Source organism: Chrysemys picta, chromosome 3, assembly GCF_011386835.1.
Source record: "Chrysemys picta bellii isolate R12L10 chromosome 3, ASM1138683v2, whole genome shotgun sequence".
NCBI classification, from domain to species: domain Eukaryota; kingdom Metazoa; phylum Chordata; order Testudines; family Emydidae; genus Chrysemys; species Chrysemys picta.
The window spans coordinates 78,887,885-78,912,334 of record NC_088793.1 but is presented as its reverse complement, the minus strand read 5'-3'; the positions used below and the strand labels follow the sequence as shown (position 1 = coordinate 78,912,334).

Here is a 24,450-nt window from a genome sequence, read left to right as displayed (position 1 = left end):
AGTGAGGCCATATGAATTCTTTTGACCTCTCCCTCTTCTGCCTTCAGATTGCCTCCTGGACTGAGATACAGAAAAGGATGGATGTGCTGCACTTTCTGGACCGAAGACTGAAGACAATCTCCTGGGGACTCATGTGGTTGCTCTGCAAGCCTTTTATGCAAGTGTGCAGAGCTACAGAAGAAATGCGAATCAAGCTCATCATCCTATCTAGGTCGTCAGAAATGAAGTTAGTGTCCAACCACCCTGCTTCCTGAGGTTTGGCTTCACTGCTATCTCAAAAGCACCACCGTAGAGCTCAGCCTAGGCTTACACCTCGAGTAGGGTGACCAGTTGTCCCAATTTTATAGGGACAGTCCCGATATTTGGGGGTTTTGTTTTATATAGGTGCCTATTACCCCATCCTGATTTTTTACACTCTGGTCACCCTAGCTACAGTTTGGTGTCTCTAGGATATCCCTCCTCTGTCTGATTCCCTCGATGTAGAGAGCCGCTCTCACCTCTCATATAATTTGAGTGGAATCAAACTACATTTGCCATGCTGAGTCAGAAGAACTTCAGCACCTTTAACATCTGCTAACAGGGATGATAAACAGAAGAAAAATGCCACTCTTTTACAGAAACAGCAAGGAGTCCGATGGCACCTTAAAGTCTAACAGATTTATTTGGGCATAAGCTTTCATGTGTAAAAACCCACTTCTTCAGATGCATTTCCCATGAAAGCTTATGCCCAAATAAATCCGTTAGTCTTTAAAGTGCCACCGGACTCCTTGTTGTTTTTGTGGATACAGACTAGCACGGCTACCCCCAATACTCTTTTACAGGAAGTATATGTATATTTTACCCTTGTCAGAACTATCAGTGCTATTCTTTTTTTTTTTAACTACAACAATCTGTGCTAATAATTAAAAATACTAAAACTTACAATATATTTAATTCAGTGTTTTGGGCTTACAAAAAGCTATAACATTTAAATGACTTTTTATATTCTTCTCACTACTGAAAGACTAGTTACCTCAATAATTATCTGTAGCACTAAGTGAGAAGTTAATTACACATGGCATCGTAAAATATTTCATATTATCTGTTTAAAAATCTTTCTTAAGGTGTGATCCTGTCCAATCTCACAAATTTTTTCTAGCAGCTGTGTGTGGTTACAAGTGTCATCTTGGAATGAGATTTAAAATCCAAGTGTGGAGCACTGGTATGTGAGTATGGGTGTTAGCACTCTAGACCCAGTGTCCTGGCCAAATTCCAATAAGGGTACAGTAATTACATTCACCCTAATTCATCTTTGCCTATAGTTTTAATTAAATATGTTATTGATCTAACCGGATGTGTTCAGTTCAAGCTGCCATAGTCTAGCACAGATGAAGCTGCATTGCAGTGGTGGGAGAACTGAGTCTTGTACAAACCATTTATAATTGGAAAAATATTCTAGGATACTTTGGGAAGTTATCAAAAATTTAAGTGCCATGTCAGAATAGTTAGATTGGTTTTATCAAAACAAAACAAAACAAAAAAACTTTAGATGTATTACAGAGTGGGTAACAGGAAAGTTATTTTAGAAAGCTGCACCACAACCACAAAGGTTCTTGGAATGACCAAAATCATGCCGCCTACATAACACACAGAATTATCCATACTTTTTACAAGGTGGAAAAAATGTGTTTTTTTAAACAGAGGAAGATTGTGTGTTATTTGTCGCCATAACAACTGGTTACAGTTATTAGACCTTTGGCATGGTATAAAAATTGATTGTTTTAGCAACTCAACACACATGGCACCAGAGGAGCACATTAATTCTTAAAGTATATTGATGGACTGAAAACCACTTCTCAACTATGGCATAATGGGGTTAGAAGCATTGATAAATGCTTTGGAGTTTAACTGCTCTGGAATGTTCCAGACTCCATTGAGGGCCATCTTGAGAAAGTTTTGCATCAAGAGTGGAAACCCCAGCCTGAAACTAATAAGCTAGGACTAACAAGCTAGTATAATAGGAATTAAATATGGCAAGAAATGGCAAAAACTACCCTGGAAAAGAAAAGTGTTTGAGAGAAGTTGAATGAGGAACAATGGTTGCTATTAAAAAGTCAGCATTTGCCAAAAGTAACCAATACAACAATATCCAGTATGCCAGCTGTCCTCTATACTACTTCAAACAGAAAATCACTGTGGTTCATAGTAATTCTTTGGTACCTGGGGACATATGAGACCCTGACCTGCTGGGTGTCTGTGGAGAATTCATGTAATCTCTCTTGGCCTCATTTACCGCATCTGTAAAATGGGCATACTGATACTGCCCTCTTTTATAATATGCTACATTAGAGCTAGATATTATTATTTATTTTGTGATCACTATATTAAAGCTTATGACGGATATACCAAAACTTGATTAATTTTTTTCCATTATTCCAAAATACAAGAATGAGTGGTCGTTGAACAAATAATGGACATAGGTCTCCATACACTGCATAGTTAATATGTAAAAAATCACTGGTGCAGGTCATACTGTTGAATATTATAGATAGACTTTTTAAAAAGCTGGATAATTTATGTAGCCATGCTGTCACAATTCCTGAGGTGTCTGCCTTAGGCTGTTATATATACTTAATTTCAGCCAAAATGGTTCAGACATGTGAGAATGAGGCTAAGGGAAAAATAGAGGGATTTTTTTTAACTATGTTAAAAATTTCTGGTGACCTTTTCTTTGAGAAGCTCTTGCATCCCCATGTTTTACAGCACGGACTTGAGAGCTTGTGTCAAGGATGTGCCTTTTTCCATACCCATGAAAATCCCAAATTTGGCCAAGATACAAGCCTTTGAAAATCTGCAGTTCACACATGCTCAGTAAAGAGTACTTAGATTTTTGCAGATAAATTCCCCAAACATTTTGCCAGAACTGAGTATGCCTCAACCCAGGGCGGAACATAACTTTCCTTGCAATTGCAACTCTGTGTTGCTCTGGGCCATGCTGGGTCTGGGTCCAGGCAAACAAAATGAATCAGGGAGCTGGTCTGTCCTGGTCCCTCAGTAACTTCCTGCTTGACTCAGACATGGTGGAGGAGAATGCAGTGGGGACATGCCTGGGAAATGCCTGATTCAAATGCGGAGAGGACACATGCTGGGGGTGGGCAGTGGATGTAGAATGGGACATGGATGGGGCAGAAATTGGGACTGAAGGCTGGCGGGGGAGGGAGGAGAAAGAAACTGGGAATGGAAGTGGGGAAGATAGGACTGGGTCTGGGGAGAAAGATAGACTGTCCAGGGAAGCAGACTGGGACTAGGATCTGGGGTGGGGACTGTGAGTCAGAAGGTGTGGGGGAGATGGAGATCGGATTAGGACTTGGGTGGGAGGAATAGGAGACTAGGGCAAACTGGGCAATTAAACTGGGGCTGAGAACCAGTGGGGCTGGGGGAGGGGAAGATGAGGAGCTGGAGCTTGCAGAGGACACTGGGACTGGTTGTACAAAGAGATTAGGAAGAGGAGCCAGGCAGGAAGGAGAGACACTGAGATCAGACAAATAGACTGGGAAACAGATTTGGATAGATTCAGTGGGGACAGGTTACGTGGGGGTGTTTATGTGGTTGGAGGTCAGGGTGGGGGAGAAAGACAGATTAGATCAGGAGCTGGGAAGGCAGAGGAGAAGGACTGGATGGGCAAGGAGACCAAGGACAAAAAACTTGGGGCTATGATGGAGAGCTGAGAATGGAGAGTGAAACTAGGAGTGGAAAAGGGAGACTGTGACTGGGAGCCCACAGGAATGAGACTAGATTTGCTGTGAAGGAGATTGGGACTGAGATGTGAAGCCTCTGATTTGGAGACTGGGACTAGCACAAGAAGTCAGGGGCAGGGAACAGATAGGATTGGGACAGGGCAGAAGGAGTAAAGCTTTTGGGGAATGGGCAGAAGAGTCTGAACATCTCACCAGTACTCTACTGTCATCAAGTATCTGTGAAACCTGCTGTCAAACTGTTCTATACAGATACAGGTAAGAAACCATTTTCAGGCTCTCTGCACAGGTATTACAGTGGAGAATGGTTCGGAAGAGTTATCAGAGGGAAGGGATCAGAAGGATCCCCATCAACTGGAAGGCATGGGATGCATTGTCCTAGGGATGGGGGTTCCATGACCACCACTCTCCTGAGGAGTAGATGGGTGGTGGTAGTCAGAGACTCCCTCCTAAGGGGGATGGAGTCATCCATGTGCCATCCAGACCGGGAAACTCGAGAAGTGTGCTGCTTGCCTGGAGCTAGAATTCAGGATGTGACTGAGTGTCTGCCGAGACTGATCAAGCTTTTGGACTGCTACCCCTTCCTACTTCTCCACGTGGGCACCAATGATACTGCCAAGAATGACCTTGAGCATGTCACTGGAGACTACTTGGCTCTGGGAAGAAGGATAAAGGAGTTTGAGGTGCAAGTTGTGTTCTTATCCATCCTCCCTGTTGAAGGAAAAGGCCCAGGTAGGGACCATCAAATTGTGGAGGTAAATGCGTGGTTACGCAGGTGGTGTTGGAGAGAGGGCTTTGGATTCTTCGACCATGGGATGTTTTTCCAGGAAGAAGGATTGCTAGGAAAAGATGGGATCCACCCAAAGAAGAGAGAGGAGAGCATCTTTGCAGTCAGGCTTGCTAACCTAGTAAGGAGGACTTTAAATTAGGTTTGCCAGGGGATGGTGACCTGAGGTTAGTTAAGAAAACACTAACCAAGGTTGTAAAATGAAGCATTAAAAAATTAGGAAAGACAGAACGAAAGCTGCCTTTGTAACTTTTTCATTCACAACTCTCTAGTGTGTATCCATTATGACACGGGTTTTAATTACCTGATCACATATTGTTTCTTCCACGAGACCCTACCTCATTCAGTGCACAGAATGGACCTGCTCTGAAGATCAGTCAGGATTGTGTAGTAAAGCAGACTATTGCCTGTAAGTCCGCTGCTTCATTTGCTGCAGAAGATGTAAGATGTGTAGTAAATGAGGCAGGGGATTTCAGGAAGGAAAAGATTAGGCAAGTCACAACCCAAACTTTTCATAGGTAGTCACTAAATGAGACTAAAGACCTGGCCCAACTTGAGACCCTAGGGTCTGATTTGTAGAAGTGATGAGGATTCACAGCTGCAACTGATGTCAGTGGGAATTCTGCTTTAAGCGCATAAAGTACTACATAATATTATGTACTCTAAAAAATCTGGTTTCAAGTGTCTCAAACTGGGCACTCAAAATTAGTGGATACTTTTAACCTTAATTTGTGTCTCAGTTCCCCATCTGTATAATGGGTAAAATAATATCCTTTCTTCTCAGAAGGGCATTGTGAAAATAAATGTATTAATATTCATGAAGCACTCAAATACTATAGAGATGAGTGCCATAGAAATGGCCATGAGAGAATTAATAATTCTGTACTGAGAGAAGGGTTTGAACAGTTTTACTCCTGGGGGAATTCTGTGCCACTGTGCATGCACAGAATTCATGGCCTGCTGCAGATTTTTTTTCTCAGCAGAAAATACATTCTGCTGGATAGGCACTGCATTGTGCCTTTTGCCCACTAGGGGCTGCTATGGCACCATAACAGAGAGCAACCACTCCTGGGAAGAAGCAGCAAACTGAAGATAGGGAACAGAGGAAGCTGCATTACTCACAGTGCCCTCCCCATGGGGTCAGATAAGGAGGTATGGGATATGGGGGGGACAGACAAGCGGGGCACACGGGGCTGCTCAGGAGGTCACATAGACTGGGGTTCAGAAGAGCTAGTGGGGGGGATAGACTGGGACAGGAGCTGAATGGGAAAAGGAGTGCAGGGCCACATGGGGATGGGGACAGGAGCAGAGGGCAGGGCCACATGGAGACGGGGGGAGGGGGTGCAGGGTCACATGAGAACAAGGGGCATATGTGCCTGACTGAATGGGAGAGGCTAGGGGTCAGCCAGGGTCTGCATTGGGGAGACTTCCCAACTCCTTAACAATCCCTCCTGTTCCAAAAAAAACCCCTGTTCCTTTCTTCTCCCACCCACACCCAACAACCCTCCAGGTTCACTTCCAGGCTCCTTCCCAATAATTACTTCCCTCTCCCTCAGCTCCTCTGTTACCCCCAACACTCCCAAGCATTTGTATTCTTTTGAGGAGTGCGGGAAATACGGTTCTGTATTGTAGTTTAAATGAATTATTACTCAGAGTTCTGTATTAATATGCCTAGTAAGGAATCTATTTGTCAAAAAACATTTCCTGAATCTTTTTTGTTATCTGTATTGTTACAGACATAATTGCTGACAGGTATTTTGAAATAAATTACCAAAATAATTGAAACTGACTTTATAATATTGTGTTATTTTGACAAATAAAATATGCAGAATTTTGCAGAATTTTAAAATATTGTGCACAGAATTTTTAATTTCTTGGCACAGAATTCCCCCACGAGTACAGTGTACAGTAGATAAGGTCTAGGGACAAGCACTGAACAATGAGGATAAAATAAAATATTGAATAGCTGCTCATTAACTGAGCATCACCCATCCTATAATAATGTTCTTTCATCCTTTTAACATTTTTTGTGTTTGTATAATTTTGGAGAGCTGGTGGAGAGGGGGTAAATAATCTATACAATTTAAATAATTATTTTGAAAGGATGTGGTAAATCTTATGAAAATGCATATATGGATGCATATATGTGTATAGATATTCATAAATACACATGTATGTGTGCTGTATATTTATAATATAATTATACATGCTAAGTAACATATATGAATAAAATATCTTTAAAAACTTGTAAATCACAGAACAAGACATGCTAAACTTCAACAAGACATATTCAAATGAATTTGTTATGTCTATTCCTCAGCTTTGTCTATCTGTTGTCTAGCTTGAGCATCAATATTGCAGTTCTTACATACCTGAGTACTTGTTTCTTTGATGCTGTACAAATAAACAACCTGCCAACTCTCCAAACAGTACTGGTTTCACCATGTTTGGGCATCATTCCCAGAAGTACATCTCCTGACAGCAGCACATCCTAAATGCTACTGAACTATTGAAACACATTTTGGCTGATACTTGACATTCCCAAGGGTTCCACTTTCCAGCAATGTTTACTTTGACATGAGCAGTGATCAAATCATGCATGACAGTTGAAAAGTGTAAAAAACAATAATATAATATTTATTTACATGAAGCTTTTTAGTCCTATTTAAAGGTGCTTCATACGCATTGACTAATAAATCTTCATAACATCTTGCAAATTCCACTATCCCCATTTCATAGAGGAGGAAACTGACACAGGTAGATTAAGTAGTGACTATGTCTAGGGTCATTGAGGGAGTTAATTTAAAAGGTGGGATTAGAATTTAAGAATTCTTGGCTCCCAATCCTGTGGTTACACTGTAGAAATGTTGGTTTTGGATATAAGGGGGGGGGGGTAAAGGGCTGTTTTTTTTGTTTTTCTTGGAGAGTGGGAAATAGAGTAACTATCAGCTTTAATCTTTTCCAGTTCAACCAATCTTTATTTTGAGTTCAGCAGTGTTAAAGGACACAAAGTATAGATTTTGTGGGAATGGACTAAATGATTGGAGAAATAATAAACTCTCAAAAATGGAATTCTGGAAGTATCTTGCAGGAGCTTTAACATGAAAAGGTAGAATTACAAATCACTTCTTCAGAGGAAAAATGCACATATGAATGGAGAAGCTGTTTCACCAACTTTCTCCAGGTAATTTAATTTCTATCAATTGGACTATCTCTCATGCCCAACCTTTTCTGAACCAGAAGAAATAGAAGCAAAATTTATGCACAAGAGTTTACATAACATTGGATTTAAATCCAAGTGGGAATTAACTTTCTTATCAGGCAGCCTTAATTTCCACATACCCCCGTGGGCAGACATTTAAATATAAAATGTAATTCTTCAAGTGATTTTCTACCTTTATTCTTTTCATAGCTCTAGTATTTTCATGAGCCAGAAAGTGGCCCAGCCCACATACCCACGCAGGTGCACAAGAGGGAGGAAGAACCTCACACATACATCTCTGTGCAGACTCCCCATCCCTGGATCCAGACATGAATGGTCAAGCAGGTGTTGTATGTCTACCATTGGTCCATTGATAATATTCCTTTGTCAATAACTTCCTGTTGGATAATATTTGTTAAATATTCTCTATCTATTTCAAAACTTGCTACATTTAAATATCCTAAGGCTGCTCACGAACAGCAATGAAAGGCAACTCTTAGTAAATGCAGGTGCCAGCTCTGGATATGGGCAGGAAAAGCTCTCCTAGACAAAAGGTAGAAAAGAAAATACTTGTTTCCATACAGAAATCTGTATGGGCAAAATTCTGGGCCCATTGAAGTCAATGGAAGTTTTGCTATTGTCTTCAACAGAGCAAGGATTTTGCCCTATACTTTAAAATAAGTCCAGTGCTTTTAAGCATCACCCTTGCTGCTTTCAAAGAGTATGTTTGTTTCCATGATACTGTCAACAGATGATCTACTTGTAGGACATTTTTGTCCACAACCAAAGAGAAGGAGAGCAAGAAAATGAGGAAAGGAGAATAAAGAGGTGTAAAAAAGAGTTAAATACACTACTGGAAAGACGTAGGCACCAGAAAAAAAAGATCTGTGGAGAAAGTTTTCTTAGTGAGGACTGAATATGGGAAAGCTAAGGGCAAGTCATCTCTGGTCGCTCTGCAAGGGGCAAGAAACTCATAACTTATGGCCTTTCCTACAAATCATACTGTCGGAATAGCATCTTCCAAAAAAGAGCAAATTGGGACACTACTCTCCAAATCTCTGGGTATCCTGAGACCAGCAGAGAAATCCCACAGATCTCAAAGCATCTGTTAAGAACTAGACTCTCGAAGCTACATCCTTGGCCCCTATCTCCAGGGGCAGCAAGGGGATGTAAAGATGGGGTGGGAGGTGCTGCAGTTCAGGTTGAATTCCCCCACCCTCAGATACATTCATAATTTTTTCATCCAGCTTCATGACAAAAATGTAGAGAAGATCTGGTCACAAGATGTGGTATTAATATTTACTGTTATGAGGAAAAATGCTTGCAATGTTGTTTTCTACAGTGTCCTGGGGGGTTGACTGAACTTATTTCATTAAGTTTAGATTGTGCTTGAGTTCTTCGCACTTTGGGGAACAGTGATTATATCTGGCTGCCCTTCGGTTGAGAATTCCTTATTTGTAGCCTGTTCTTTACTTGAGATCGGCAGCACACATCTGATTTACCATCTGATTGGGACTTTATACATGTGTTTCTCCCATGCCCTATACTGAATTACTATGTACTTCTGGTATGCTCAACTATATTGCTTCTAGTCCATGTTTTTGAGTCTGGAAAGTCTTCTTCTAGAAACTAGGGGGCTTTCTTGTGTCAGCCTGAAATAATTCAAGGCATTCTCCTGCTATGATTAACATGTCCTAAGCTTGGGTGTGCCAGTCTGTACATAACACCACCTCTTCCTGAGTGAAGTTGTGCATGTATGTCCTACCTCGAAGTTCCCATTTGACTTCTGTCAAGAAGTGGCTAGGTGAGCATTCAAGTGATTGTGTAAATCTGCCGTGTCCATCACAAAAGATCTGGTTCATACCGATTCATACTGACCAATCTGCTCCACTTGAAAATAGAATGAACTGTTCCACTTAAACATTTTTTCTCATTACAATTTGGAAAAAGAGAGGGTACAATTTTCAACAGGTTTAAGTCACTTAGAAAGTAAATGGATCTTAGATGCTTTTGAAAATAGGACTTTTGGCACTTCTGAATATTTTACCTTGGGCACCTTAGGAATCATCATGAAAAGCAGACCTTTCCTAAAAAGTAATATGCACCTTGCCTGCCAAACCATCTGCAATATGTCCAAATCTTGTTATACAATCCTCCAATACTGTGTCATCAACTCCTCAACAATTTATCTTCTTTTACCCTTAGTGGAATGAGAGCAGGTTCCTTCACGTGGTTGCTCTCAATTACAGCCACGTCCCTATTAATTTATACTTTATTATTATTTGTTATAAAATAATGTGTAAACAGAACAGTTCAGTCAGATTAGAAATGAAGCAATTTAATCATCAGTATGACTAGGCAAAAAGTAGAGCAATACAACAGTGAAGGACAAATACATACAGATGCATATAGCCAATGTTCAGCCTCTATTAAAAATATGAAACAGATAACTCTAGTGGGAACATAGCTGTAGTTGACAGCAGTGATGTGGAAGAACAGGCTGCTCAGTGCACTAAAGAAAAAATGAAGAGAAAAGTTGTTAGGGAATTAGCAACATATTATAATAGAGGGGACTCTATTGCAACATTCAAATGTACAGTAGGATGTTTTCTAGAAAGAGGCCAGAGAATAAGAATGTAGCCAATTTGCTGGAAGCAAAAAAGGAGGTGCAAAAAACAAAAGAAATAAGGTTACTGGGGTGCCAGACAGGAGCCTGCTGTGCTCATTCACGTTGGGACAAATGACACTGGAAATTAAAGGTCAGAGTATTTGAAGCTCAGGCTTCGTGAATTACCAATTAGACTGAAAAGTATAAAATGCACAGTGATCTTTTTCTGGCATATTACAAATTATCATAATAAATTATCCTATGGACCTGCCAAGACAGAATTTACACAGAAATAGAATGCTATATCAATGGGATGAAAAAAGCATGCCAACATAATAATAATTGGAAAACTCTGGGAATATGTGAGACAGTAAACACAAATAGAAAATGTATCATAGATACTAACAGTTATGGAACGGTAGGTGCCCGTGTCTGATTTAGAAAAAATGACTGTGAGGATAATTAGAAAAACTTGATCAAGTGGACATAATATTATTATATATTAAATAGAATGGATCAGTGGCTAGGTCTTCCAAAAGGCTACTGCTGGAGAGATGCCAAAGAAGCTTAAACAATTGAGGATGATTAATGGAAATTACTTTAAGTAAAGAGAAATGATTCTGGCATAAAACAGGAGTGGTTAATCTGCAGGGTAAATAAATGTATACCAAGAAATAAAAATGCAGTTTGAACAGATGGCCTTCAAATGGCCGCTAAACAGATAAATCAGGAAGAAGCAAAATTAAAAACTGTATGATGCTTGCAAACAATTGCAAACAAGGGTGAGAAAATAAAAAAAAATACTGAAACAGACAAAATGCAATATTGAAAGTATAGAGAAAGCATACCTACAAGTGAAGAGAACTCCAACCATGCATTTCTAGTACTACAAATGCAAAGGAGTAGTTAAAATAGAAGCTAAAATGTCAAAACAATAAAAAATAAAATAAAATTCATAATAAAAATGTGTGGCTATTTTACCTGACCCTAATGTCTACAGGAATTACAAGTAAAAGTGGCAACCACAACTTACCTACATAGTATGTGACTACTTGACTGTCATCCTTGGAAATATCATCTTCCAAATACATTGAAATACAGTACTGTGATAAACGTGGCATTGTCCTCTAGAATGGTTGAAATTTTGATCATGTAACAGTCTAGATCCAATCCAATTTTATACTGGATTAAGTCTGAATTTTAAATAACCTTCAGATTCAGTCACTCGACAAATCAAATCCAGTTTTTATACATTGTTTAGACTCCTCGGAGTAAAATATATTATGTATAAGGTCCTACTTCATTTACAACATTGTGAAAATTGCAGAGCCCGCAATATTAGGTTTCCACTGCAATTTTTATTTTAATTAGCTTACTTTGTACTGTCCATAATTTTTCACACATTTTGAGTATGCACTAACATTCAGTGCCTGTAAAATGTGAAAAGATAAAGTGACTAAACTCGATTTCTACAGCCGTTGTGTTAAGACTTTTAGTCATCTGAATTTTATATTGTACTGGTCACTTTTTTAAAAAATGAATATAGCTGTAGCAAAATGCCTGGCTACCAAAAAATTAGCAGGTATAACATAATACTTGAGTGTTTATATCATTCCAGTAAAGTTTTCTTAAACAAATAGGTCTACTTTGGCTGTTCCAAACTACCACTATTAATAAAGGTCCATTCTTACTTTTCCACGATTTTCCATGTCTTGTTCGCAACTCAGTTGCAAGTATATGAAGATCATCCCGTGATTCAAGTAGGGACTTAATTATGTATTTAATGGAAACTAAGTTCACTTGTTGAGACATAAGTCTTATCTGGACCATCTCATGTTCACTATCTATAGGGGGTTAATGAATCACTTTCATACCTGTGTGCCCCCTTTCCCTCCCTTAATGATTATCAGATTGTTGGTATTATCTATTAGATTCAAAGGGACTCTTCTCCATTCTTTTTATTCTTGATTTGTGATTTAGAAAGATCAATGGCTTCAGCACCACTGATCATGCTCTTCTCTGCTATTTTCTCTCCTCTCTTGACTTCTGTGACACTGTGTTCACCTGGGGTCTTTGTCTATCTTGGCAAACATTGTTTCAGTATGTCTTGAATGCAGAACATCTTGTGTGCCCCTCTCTTTATATATGCTGGTGGTGACCTCATTACTCCTATAGTTTGTTTGTTTTTTAAATTTTTGACCAGTATGCAGATGATTCCCAAATTACTCCCTATCTTCCCCCTCTGTCCAGTCTTGCACCTCCAAATGCTTTTCAATTTGTTCTGTCACCATCCCGAACTCAGTCTCTCAAAACCTGAGCTTTTTATCTCCCCATATCCAATCTCTCACATGTGCTACATTTTTATCACTAAAATCCATCCTTTCCTCACTTCTGCTACACCTTGAATAAAGCTCTCACCTGGGTTACCCTAAATTTCCCCCTTTCAGCCTCCAAAAATGCAGCTGCTAAAGGAATCTTCCTTTTTAATTGATCTTATCACATTACTGCCTCAACACACACACACACACTCCTCCTCAAATCTTGTTCCTATTCCTCATCCCATATCAAATTCAAGGTCCAGTTGATTTATATCAAGAAGCCTTCCCATCATCATCTCCTAACCAATAATATACACACACACATCCTTACCTGTTTTTTCTTGTCTTTTCCTATCTTTCTCTTTCTTAAATTGTAAGCTCTTTGGGTCAAGGAAGTGCTTTGTAATGGCAAGATATAATAAGTAAATGGTAAATAATATTACTTAGCAGCAATGTGCTGCTTTTCATCAAGGGATCTCAAGGCTCTTTACAAAACATGGGTAGGTATTATTTTTTTCCCATTTACATGGGAAAACTGAATAGAAATGATGTGTAGTAGCGGTAATTGTGATCAAACATGTCAGGGAAAGCTTATGATTCGATTACGTACTGACTCCCACCACCTAAAGTGGAAAGAAAGAAATGAGATAAGGCTGATCTAGGAAACAAAAAGATTGAATAGTTTAATCATTCATAGTCTCGAACACAATTGACCCTATCCTGTGAAGCCACTTAAAAGAATATAGTATATGCATAATGAAATCTAATTGAATGAACAATGCAGAGTTTTAGCAAGAGAAGCTTTTCTTAAACAATCTCAGACTATCTGGGAATTTAAAGATAAGAATGATACTGGGAACATGTGTGCTGCAATCTACTCTATTTTTTACATTTTTTGATTTATAAGGAATCTGAGGCAGCTTTCGTTTTTCAAAGTACAGTTTCCCATGATAGGCACCTGACTACAGTAAGAGATATAAAGATATCATACATAGGATATAGAGACGAATAAAGAAAAGAAATAGTTAGGAAAAGGAAAAAATGTGTGTGAAAGAAGCTAGGTCCAGCTGGGACAGTAAGGGTCGGTGCTCAGATGTCTCTTATTATCCTTTAATGAGAAAGAGAGAGGAACTGAATATTTAACTGATAGCAAGAAATTGTGATAAGCACTGAATGAAGATGGTAGCAAGTGAAATACAACAGGATTGGGAATGACTGAGTAACTGGCTGGTGTATATAGCAAATGAAATGTAATGGGGAAACAGCTGGAAAATTAAAAGTGAGTCAGTCTTAGTATTGACCACCATGGGAAAGACATGCACTGCAATGTTTTCCTCTCAGTTCTAAATAACATAGTGCTCTCTAGACCATAAAAATAATAAGCACATTTATTTGAAGAACATACACCTCATACATACAGACAACCTTCCTCCCTGGAATAAGACCAGTTAAGTCAACACAATTACACCTGGGATGACTTTGGTGCACTGAGTCTAGATGAAAGACACCAAACTCTGTTTCTAAAATATATCTGTATGTAAGTACAGGGTTCAGATGAAAATTTTTTGTTCCTTCTGAGGCATATTTGTAATTATTACCGAGTTCATTGTTCAAGTGAGAATAGTGAATGCAAAGGTGGCTCATGTCAGAAATGACCTTTCGCAACTGCATAAGTGGCAACTGGCAGCTGCCCTGGTATTGTAAGGTTACAGCACTGTTTGCTTTCTACAATTAGAAGCTGTACATAGCTAACCTCACTTTTGAAGTATGAGCCATGATTGACATTACAGGTATTGCCAACCCCACAGGTCAAAAAAACCAAACCATAAGTTAGATCCTCCAAATCAAGAGATTTAAAAAAAAAAAAAAAAAAACCACTTAGTTTGTGGTTTTTAACTGTCCCAGCCCATCCCGTGTGTGTGTGCGAGAGAGAGTGAGAGAGAATTAGTATTGTTTATTCTCCCAAATGTATTGGGAAATGTGATTTTGGCCCCCACTGCAGGAGCTCTCACTCCAACATCTGCCTGTATCCAGCCCAGCAATTCATTCTGCCACCTCAACTTCCAAATCAATCCCATCCCCCCAGTCCCTGCATCAGTTCTGGCCCTACATCTGATTTCCCATCCCACCCCGCATCAGTTTTGCCTGTCCCATTGCCCCACATTTGCCCCCCCCCCCGATTATTTTGCCCTCTCCAGTCTCCTCCCACCCCCAGATCAATTCTGCCCCCACATCACTTCAGCCACCCCAATCCCAGCTCTGCTCCTCCTGGGGTTCTTCACACACCTCTCCAAGGCCTAGGGAGATTGAAACAATTTCCCCTTCTCCCTCTTTCAAGCAGCTCCCTCTCAGGCCAGTGCTGCAAAGAAGGAGGGAGGAGCAGAGGAGCCCTCCCATTGCTCACCAGAAGGAAAGGGGGAAGCAGAGCTGCACTGAGCTACTGGGCTCTTTCTGCTCTTTCTTCCTTCCATCTCCCCTTCTGTGAGAATCACATTGGGCTGCTGAAGTGAGGGGAGAAAGAGCGTAGCCTGTTTCCTGCAGCAGCTGTGATTGGCTGCTCTACCCCCAGGAGGATGACAAGTGGGGCAGGTGGGTCAGAGGGAATTTCCCCCAGGCAGGATTGAAGCTTTTCATGTCATTGCCAGATGGGCTCTACCCCTGTCAAAATCACATCATGTGCAAAAATATCACAAGAGTCGCAAACACTGTCCTAGCTCTATAGTCTTGAGTTTTCTCAATAAATATTTGGGCATGCAAGGAGGTTAATCACATACAAGTGGATATATTCTTGTTTTAGGATGATGGTCAAGTGCCACAAGAACATCTTCCCTTCATATGGAATCCGTTTCAACAGGATTTTGAAAATCTGAGGCAAACTGGGTGAATATCTATGCTACAGATAAATACTACTTATATCAATTACATTCTATTTTATCCAGTTTGCATGCCTATCGTTTTTTTAAAAATTGCTTCTAATTTTCCTTGTTTTATTTTAACAATCATTTGCTGGATTTCAAAGAAAATTGATTTTAATAAAAAGGATCAGTTTTTATCTTTGTTCTACTAGTGGCCATGTTTTCCTGCATAAGAGTTTTCTGCAATTTATACATTAATAGGAAAGAAAAGCCTTAAAATGCAAAGACTTTTTAAATTGTATTCTGCATAGTACTGCAAAATTAAGTGTTCCATGACTGCAGGATTTTTTTAAAATTAGATTTTAAAGGCAAAATTTTAAGATACTGCCAACTAAATTGCAACAATAGAACAGCTCTGTGTTTATGGATACAAATAAGTGTGTGTGAACAAATCAGGTACCTGAATTAAGTCAATACTACTTTGATCACACAAATATCAGTTTGCACAAATAAATGAAGGGTCTAATTTCTCTAAACAAGCATGTTTATTTGGCAAGTGCAAATAAGGTTCCAATGACAGAAACTTTGACCTAACTTCATTTTTTTAAAAGACTATCGAAGTGCTAAAAAGATAGATTCAGATATTATTTTACAGTGCCTAAAATGGTGTTAGACTTTACAGTAGATGAGACATTCCCTCCCCAGGAGAGCAGATATCCTGATTTCAGCTATGCTGTGATTTAGGAGCTAAGAGAGGAAGGATAGGATTGATATCAATTACAGTATGCAGTTCCTGAGTGCAAGCATGGTGATATAAGGATTTTTTTGTTTACATAAATAGAGATAAATGTCAAAGTGTGTGTGTCATTATTGGCTAATTTCTTGCAGCCGTCAGGGTACAAATGAGTGTTTATGAAAGTTTATCTGAGGAGAGGGTAGTGATGAATAGAGATAATCAGAACTTATGAAAACGTTTGAAAGGTTTGGGTTTTGTTTTAATTCAGAATTAAAATAAATTTCAAATCTTCAAAAGTTGTGGTGAAACAGAATTTCCGTCCCACAATCAGTACTAATGGCTAAGGCTGGTTGAAAATTTTCTGATAAAACTTTCCTTTGATGGAAAATTAGGATTTGAAAAAAAAATTATGGGAAGTGTCCGCTTTCCTCAATTGTTTAAAAACGTTCATCCGGAAACAAAAACAAAAAAAACTACAATTTTTTTCATGTTTTGTTTGAAAATTGTTAAGTTTTCATGTTTTTTATTTTTACACAAGAAGTTGAAAGTTTCTGTTGAAAATGTCAGTGATTTTTACTGACATTTTCCACAGGAGGAGGGGGAGGGCACAAGACAAACAAAACCGCTCATTTTCCAACCTGCTATAATGGTGATCTTTTGAATCAATTCAGGATAGGTGCACCATGTGGAAAAAGCATGTATAGTTATGGAGGATATGGACAAATGGGACTATCAAGACTGAAAGTGAATGTAATGTGATAAGAGACAAGAGTCTCTTAGATAAGTAGGGAGTGGCAAAAAAACCTGATTTTTAGTGATGTGGAACAAGTAGCAAGATTTAAACACAGTCCATACATGAAAGAAGAGGGCAAAGAAGACAGGAAGATGTCTAAGATTACTCCTATGTTATGGATATGAGTGATGGGGAAATGTTGGTTTTGTCATCAGAGGTAGGAAATGGAGGAATGGAGAATGTAGATGAAAGCTAATGAGCTATGTTTTGATCATATTAAGCTGAAGCTGACAATGAGACAGCCAAAAAAATGTGGAGATGGGAGTTTACATAGAGAAAGACAAGTCAAAAGAAGAACAGTAGATTTGTTAGTAGAGATGGAATTTAAAATCTCTTTTACATCATGGTTTATGGGATATTTAGATAAGTTTAATGTATTAAAGTCAGCAGGACCTGATGAAATTCATCCTAGGATATTTAAGGATCTGGTTGCAGCAACATTGAAACCATTAGTGAGTATCTTTAAGAACTCATGGAGTACAGACAAGGTCCCAGAGGACTGGAAAAGGGCAGTAATAGTACCTTATCTTTACAAAGGGCAACAAAGACGACCCAGGTCAGCCTAATACTGAAAAGATACTGGGGCATGTTATTAAGCAATCAATGTGGAAGCATCTAGAAGATAAATGAGCAATAAGTAATAGCCAACATGGATTTGTCAAGAGCAAATCATGTCAAAGCAACCTAATTTCTTTCTTTAACAGGGATACTGGATGGGGGAAATCTGAAGTCATGATATGTCTTGATTTTAGTAAGGTTTTACACATAGTACCACATGACATTCTCATAAGCAAATTACTAGATTAAATTACTATAAAGTGGGTGCAAAACTGGTTGAAAGACCATACTCAAAAAGTAGTTAGCAGTAGTTTGCTGTGAAGTTGGGGGAGTGATATATTGATTAAATGCACCCTTGTATTCATACCCTACACACTATTGTAATAATCTTTGTACAAAATATGCCTTGTGAGGTGACATTTGAAAACTAATAACTCACTGGTCAATAATATCATGATGAAATGTATGTAGCAACATTCTGTGTAAAGTTATGAATATAAGCTGAAGTTATGACTGAAATGTGGTTTCCTGTCAAATCTGGGGAGGAGATCTGCAGCAAGGGAGATTTAGATTAGATATTTGGGGAAATAAAACAACGGACAACACAGGCCGGGGGATGTGCTGGCCGCCGCTTCCTGCAGCCCCCATTGGCCTGGAGCGGCGAACCGCGGCCAGTGGGAGCCACAATCGTCCGAACCTGTGGACGCGGTAGGTAAACAAACTGGCCTGGCCCGCCAGGGTGCTTATCCTGGCGGGCCGCGGGTCAAAGGTTGCCGATCCCTGATGTACAGTATGATGGTGGTGTTATGTTGGTTAATCATTTTATTTTATTTTCTGTTCAAATCAAGTTAGAATTATGTTTTTGTTTCCACACATTCCCCTGCATTATGTTGCAGTGTTTGGGTAGATGCTGTCTTTGCAGGAGGGTACATTTATTTGGCTGCCTGGGCTAGGATGGTAGATGTGTATTTCCCAGAATTATGGTATTCATATGTATCTGAGACTAAAAGATTCACCATTGAGACTGTTTGGAGTCTTTCCTAGCCCTACCACTTTCCACAGGAGTAGAGCATAGGCTGGCGCAAGCTACATGTCTTGGCCTGGATGGTGCATCTTGCTGGGTAGCCATTTTGATCTCTGGGTCTACCAGCCAAGACAAAGATTGGCTTGTGCTCAGGCTAAGCAGCCTCAGCCACTCTGTAGTGCAAAGATTACCTTCACTTGTTTCCTTCATTTGTTTACATACTTGTTTATTTAATGAAGTTACGGTCTATGTCCTATAAATTATCTCTAGCCTGTGAGGTGCCTTCGCTGAGGGGATTCTCAGAATGTCTGGAAATCACTCAGCACATTATGGGTGTCACTCTAAACATGTGGTGCATCATGGGAGTTGCAGTTTGAGTGCCTGTCACTGGGTGACACTGGCTCTTTATGAGGGAGCATGGCCAGTGCACCTGTGACTCATCATCTGCCTCCTAACTGGGTGTGAAAGAGGGCACCCAGGCCTTAGAAGGGAGAGAGATCTAGTGAATCAGAGCTGCCTGACTCAGTCAGAAAAAGGGCAGGTGAGAGGTGCCAGAGATCAGGGGGACTGTGGAAGGTCCCTGAAGAAATCTGTAAGTGGTTCCTGGGGTAAGTCTGAAGCAGCTAGATCTCCCCAAGCCAGAGAACCAGAGCAAGAAGGGCTGCAGAGGGCTGAAGGTGATCAGACGGAGTTGTCTGCAGACTTCTAAGTTGGAGTGTGAAGCTGAGAGCTGGAGAGGACTGATGCAACAGACAGGTTTACTCCCTTATATCTCCATGCTGGAGAGCTGGAGCAAGAGGGCTGGAAAGGACTGAGGGGCTCCCCTGCTGAACTCCCAGCAGAGAGACTATGGAAGTCTCTGCTGGGAAAAGCCGGATTGCACTCCAGTTGGAAGGGTGGGGTTGCTGTTCTGTTAAAAGGACAAGAGATGACTGACAAAGAACCCAGGCATGGTGGAAGATGCCAGAGTGTAGCATGTGGGACATTAAGGGACTAGATGCTGTGTGATTTTAAGGGGGTAATAAATTGTCTATTTGGGGATTTTTCTTATGGATTGTTTAGACTATGTTGTAATAAACCATCCCCGAAGAGAGATATTATTGTGACAAGAAAGCTTATGTTAGAGTTATTGGGGATTCCCTTTGAGGGAAAACTAACACAGGTGCACCTGTTGTGCCAAGGCCTCCTGCAGGAGACTGGCACATGACAATGCCTCATACCCCTGTTCTCCTCTATGTGTCAGGTTCCCCAGTTGCATTATATCTTCCATGATGCATGTGGTGATTCAGCAACTGAGGGTTAGGGTTAGGGTTAGGGTTAGTGTTATGGAAACTGTGATGGTAAGGGACAGGGTTCAGCAGCCCAGAGGTTCATTTCTAGTTCATGTCTTATGTTCCTAAAAGCTCAGGCTTCAGGGTTTCAGCCAGCTACCTGCACGCTCAGATTTTATTTTCACCCAATATATTCTGGGAAGGTTTTAATTTTTTTTTTTTTTAATCTCCTTCTTCTGAAGCATCAGGGATGGCCACGGCTAGAGATGGAACACTGCACAGGGAGGGCCAGTGCTCTGAGGTGGCACCGAGCATTCTTTCTCTCAGGTGCTTGGCTGTCTAGTTCTTACTCATATGTTCAGGGTATAACTGATCATTTTAAGAGGGATTGCGTCAGATTGGCTAAGGCCTTGGGAGCTTTTTATCTTCCTCTGCAGCATGTGGGTGCAGCATATGCCAGGATTATCTGGGTATTTCTCACTTAATCATTTCCCTGCCATTGTGGGCTCTTGGGCACCAGAGCAACTTGGTCCCTCCAATTCTCTGCCTGTGGCACATAATAATCTAGTCTCCTGTGGGCTGTAATACTTTGATCTAATTTCAACTGTTGGGTTTAGTGTGCAGGTTTTGGGTGGTATTGGTGGCCTACCGGATATACAGGAGGTCTGTATATACAGGATGATCTGGTAGTCCCTTCTGGCTTTAAGCTCTGTAACTCTGAGATCAACAATTCAAAATTTTCCATGGGGGAAGAGGGGATATTGTTCCAACCAGTGAATGAGCTTGAGGCCGCATGGGTAAAAACAGTTATTGAGTTTGTGATATATCATCTGAAGGGAGTGACTGGAGCAGCCCGAGCTCTAACCTTTTCATTTCAGTGCCAGGATTTCTTCAGACGTGTCTTAGGACACGTCTACACTGCCCTGTAGTTCGGACTATGGGAGTTTGAATAGCAGTGCGCACTGAAATGCTGCACTGTTCCTCCCTGTGTGGATGCTGCAGGCACAAGATAAAAGGTTCCTTCTTTGCATTAACATAGTTTTCTTCAAAACAGGATTACATTATAACTTAAGAGAAGGGTGTTAAGGTAATACTTATAGTAAATCTGAATATCTTGGCATATGTTCTCACTGGCTTGTGAAATTTTTGGGCAAACAGAGGCAGGATAGGCTCAAGTCGGTCAAAAACTGTTCTTGCTTCAGAAAATCCATGCATTTTTCTCAGTGTCAGCCTGAAAAGGTGTGACTGGAGCTACAGAATAATCTTCCTAGCTTTTGGTTGTATTAAATCAAATTGATGCACAGGTTTATTTGGTTTATTTCAAGTGGCTTTGATCAGATGTCTGGATATTGAGCAATTTACCAAAATCAACAAACACAAAGAAGCTAGAGACAATTGCATAATTTGCAAACAGACTAAACTCCATTTCCAAGAGACCAAATTCAATTGGCACCACCAACTGAGAAAGTATGTTTTAAAGGCCAGAGAAAAGGGATGCCTGACTTATTCAATTACAAACAATTGCCAGTAATGATATCTGTTTTGACTCAGATTGAATTACCCTGCTGCTTCAGTGTGCATTGATATTTCTGTCTTACTGTCTGGACTTTACAGCAGATGTTTTAAGGAGAAAAGACAGGGATCTGCTCAGTGTATGTTAATGGGAGATAATACTGCATATTTTAAAGGTTATATAGGGGTTCCTCTGGGACACAGTATCAAATCCTCTGCCAGAAAAGAAGGGCTGATTGCTCCTGAATGATTAAGTTAGTGACTATCATATTTCTTTTCACAAGGGAAATACATTGCTCCTAAGAAATCATTGTGGATGCTATCTATTCTACATTTAGATTTGGAAATGATTCATGTAAGCATGAAGCTCTTTCCATTAGGAAGACAAAAACAGAGATGCAAAATAAATAGCCTATGTTTAATGATACATTTAAAAAACTGGAAAGAAGCATCTTTAAGGTATTTTTTTTAAAGTACAGTGACTTGTTGGCCTAGAAAATCTCAGCATACCATTGACATTAACATACACTGTTATCACAATCTATCCATGTAAAAAAAGCAATCAGTAACCTGCAGGATCTTGTTAAACGTTGCTCTCACTTAGATTTCAATAAGATAGCAGACAAGCTTCCAAAAAGGAACTTACATGATCAATTAGTTCGCGAACCATTCCATTCCATTGCCCACTGGCATCATCCTGGGCTCCATATTTGCCATCCTCCACCAGCCTAATTTCATAGGTAAATCCAAGGATGGTAGCTAGCTCCCTGAGGAGGTCAATGCAATATCCCTCAAATCGATCATTCCCATACAGAGGTTTGTCAGACTTCTTGAACATCACATATGGCTCTTCCTGTAAGTGAAGACACAGAGAGGGCGCTTCAGTCAGTATCTATTTGTATAAATTTGTTAATATATTACCACACACAGACAGACGTGAACTTTAAAAAGAAAATCCTGTTGTCTCCCCTCTATCAAGGGAAAATTTACCTTGGATTACTCAAAAACGCTCTCATTTTTAAGTGAAAAAAAAAATGAGCCAATAGTGAAGCCACATCTTCAATGCAGTTGCACCCTACCTAATCTGAAATGTGTTCTCTGCTTATTAATGTTCAATGTATTACTTGTGTAGAATACTGTAAACTGCTTAAAATGAAAGCAATCTAACAATGTGGTTATTCGGCAATTGAAAAACTAATAGTTTTAATTCAGAATATCAATCAACAGTGCTAAGTATTGCATGCTATATTTTTTTGTATAAGTGGGAAAGTTAACTACTTTTGCAATATATTTTTTTTTAAATAAGCATGTAGAAAACCTTTCAAAACACAAATCAGTAACAGTATATTCTGCTCTGCTCCATCAAGTTATATATTTTGCTATTTTGCAGAAAGCCTATGAAAACATTAACACACAAAAATAAATTTAAAAAAATTAAGTCCATGGATACTGAATTTTAATTCCTTCAAACCTTCAGCTCGGATATTTAATTATAAGGTTAGGATGTTACTGAAGATTTAGGTAGATGTTTATTTCATTAAGTGGTATATAGAAGATAGTCAACACTTTAAAATAATTGGCAGATCATTAGTAATTTATTTGGTAGGAAACTAATGCCTAGTTAATATGCTGAACTTCTTATTATGTTTTATATGCAGAATAAATGTAGCTTTCATTACATGTAATGCTGGAGGGAAAACAAATACCACACCAATAATTTTCTATTACCAACCTCCAGTTTCCTTTTGACACTGAATAGGTTAAATACATGAGCTCAAGCTTTTCTCCTGTTTTAGAACCTTTCCCCATTTTATACAAGAATAAAAAATAACCACAAAGTAAGGCAAGAAAAATTGCATCAGATGCAATTACTGCACCAGACACAAGACTCAATGAATAATAAGATAACTCTCCTGGGTAACTTTATAAAATTCATACAGTACTAAACCTCTGCATCAGCATTCACTGGGGTTAAAGACACCTCATTCTACTGGCACTTGGCAGCTTTAATAAGAGTCTGTCAGTATTTTCACTATAAACCCCATTTTTGAGCAGTCCCATAATAGATCCATTTAATTTGCATAAAGCTGAAATTTTTGCACATATGATTTTAACCTAGATAAAAGGGTATGAGAGAGAGAGAGAGAGAGAGAGAGTGGTTTGTTGTAGTTAGAACAAAACATGTTCAGAATATATGTTGTTGTGGTGAGTTTCTTTTGTCATCTAGTGTATTAAAAAGATCAATATTTGTTTTCTCCATATTGTCATATTTCAACTTAAAGAAATACATTTAGGGCCTGATCTGGCAAAGCTGTACTCACACAAGTCATTCTATTGGCTCCTCACATTAGTAAGAGCTACTCATGAGTTAGATTTTTTTGGTAGGGATCAGCACTTTTGTTTTTAACATTAAATTTGGCAAGCGGTTCAGGAGTTTTTGTATTTCTTAATTAAAAAATATGAATTGTTATGTCGGAATTTGTTAAATCTGGAAAGCAGATCACTGTGTATACTCACTGGATCTTATTCATAGCTTGTTTTAGTAGGCAAACTGCATTTCATACTAAGTACAGAACAATGTGCACTCTACCTCCCAAGTTCCAAAACTCCATTAGCTTCAGTGAGATATTTCATATAAGCTTTATAATGTAAGGGCTATTATGAACTTTTGAGAGTCACTATAAAGTCAAACTTTTTCTGGAATTTTGTATGAACTGTGTGGAATGCAAGACAATGATATTATGCAAAATCCAAGCAAACTGAAAAGCATGTAATAATTTAAGGGACTTGAATATTTCAATGAAAAGGATACTGGAATTATTTTATGTTTTTCATTCTCATGTCTAAAAAATTGTAAGCATGTATAAATTACTAGAGCTGGGTGGGAAAAAATTTTCCTGTTCCATTAAAGTTTGAAGTATCCAAAAAAAAAAAAAGTTGTCCATCCCAAATCAGGACTAAAGTCAAAATCTTGAAAATTTTCATAAACAGAAAAGCTGAAAAATATTTCTGGTTGGGTCAATCAAAACATTTCATTTTGTTAATTTTGAAA

General features: G+C 39.2%; 1 protein-coding gene across 12 annotated transcripts in view; it reads right to left on the bottom strand.

Annotated features, from left to right (window-relative positions):
• GRIK2 (glutamate ionotropic receptor kainate type subunit 2) overlaps positions 1-24,450 on the bottom strand; it is a 584,958-nt gene that overhangs the window by 214,389 nt on the left and 346,119 nt on the right. For all 12 annotated transcript variants that reach the window (XR_010599561.1, XM_042857646.2, XM_042857649.2 and 9 more), the window contains one exon: positions 22,045-22,251. Coding sequence is in view for 11 of the 12 variants with exons in the window: in XM_042857646.2 (XP_042713580.1) it covers positions 22,045-22,251 (207 nt within the window). In the remaining variant the exon portion in view is untranslated. The remainder of the gene's footprint in view (positions 1-22,044; positions 22,252-24,450) is intronic.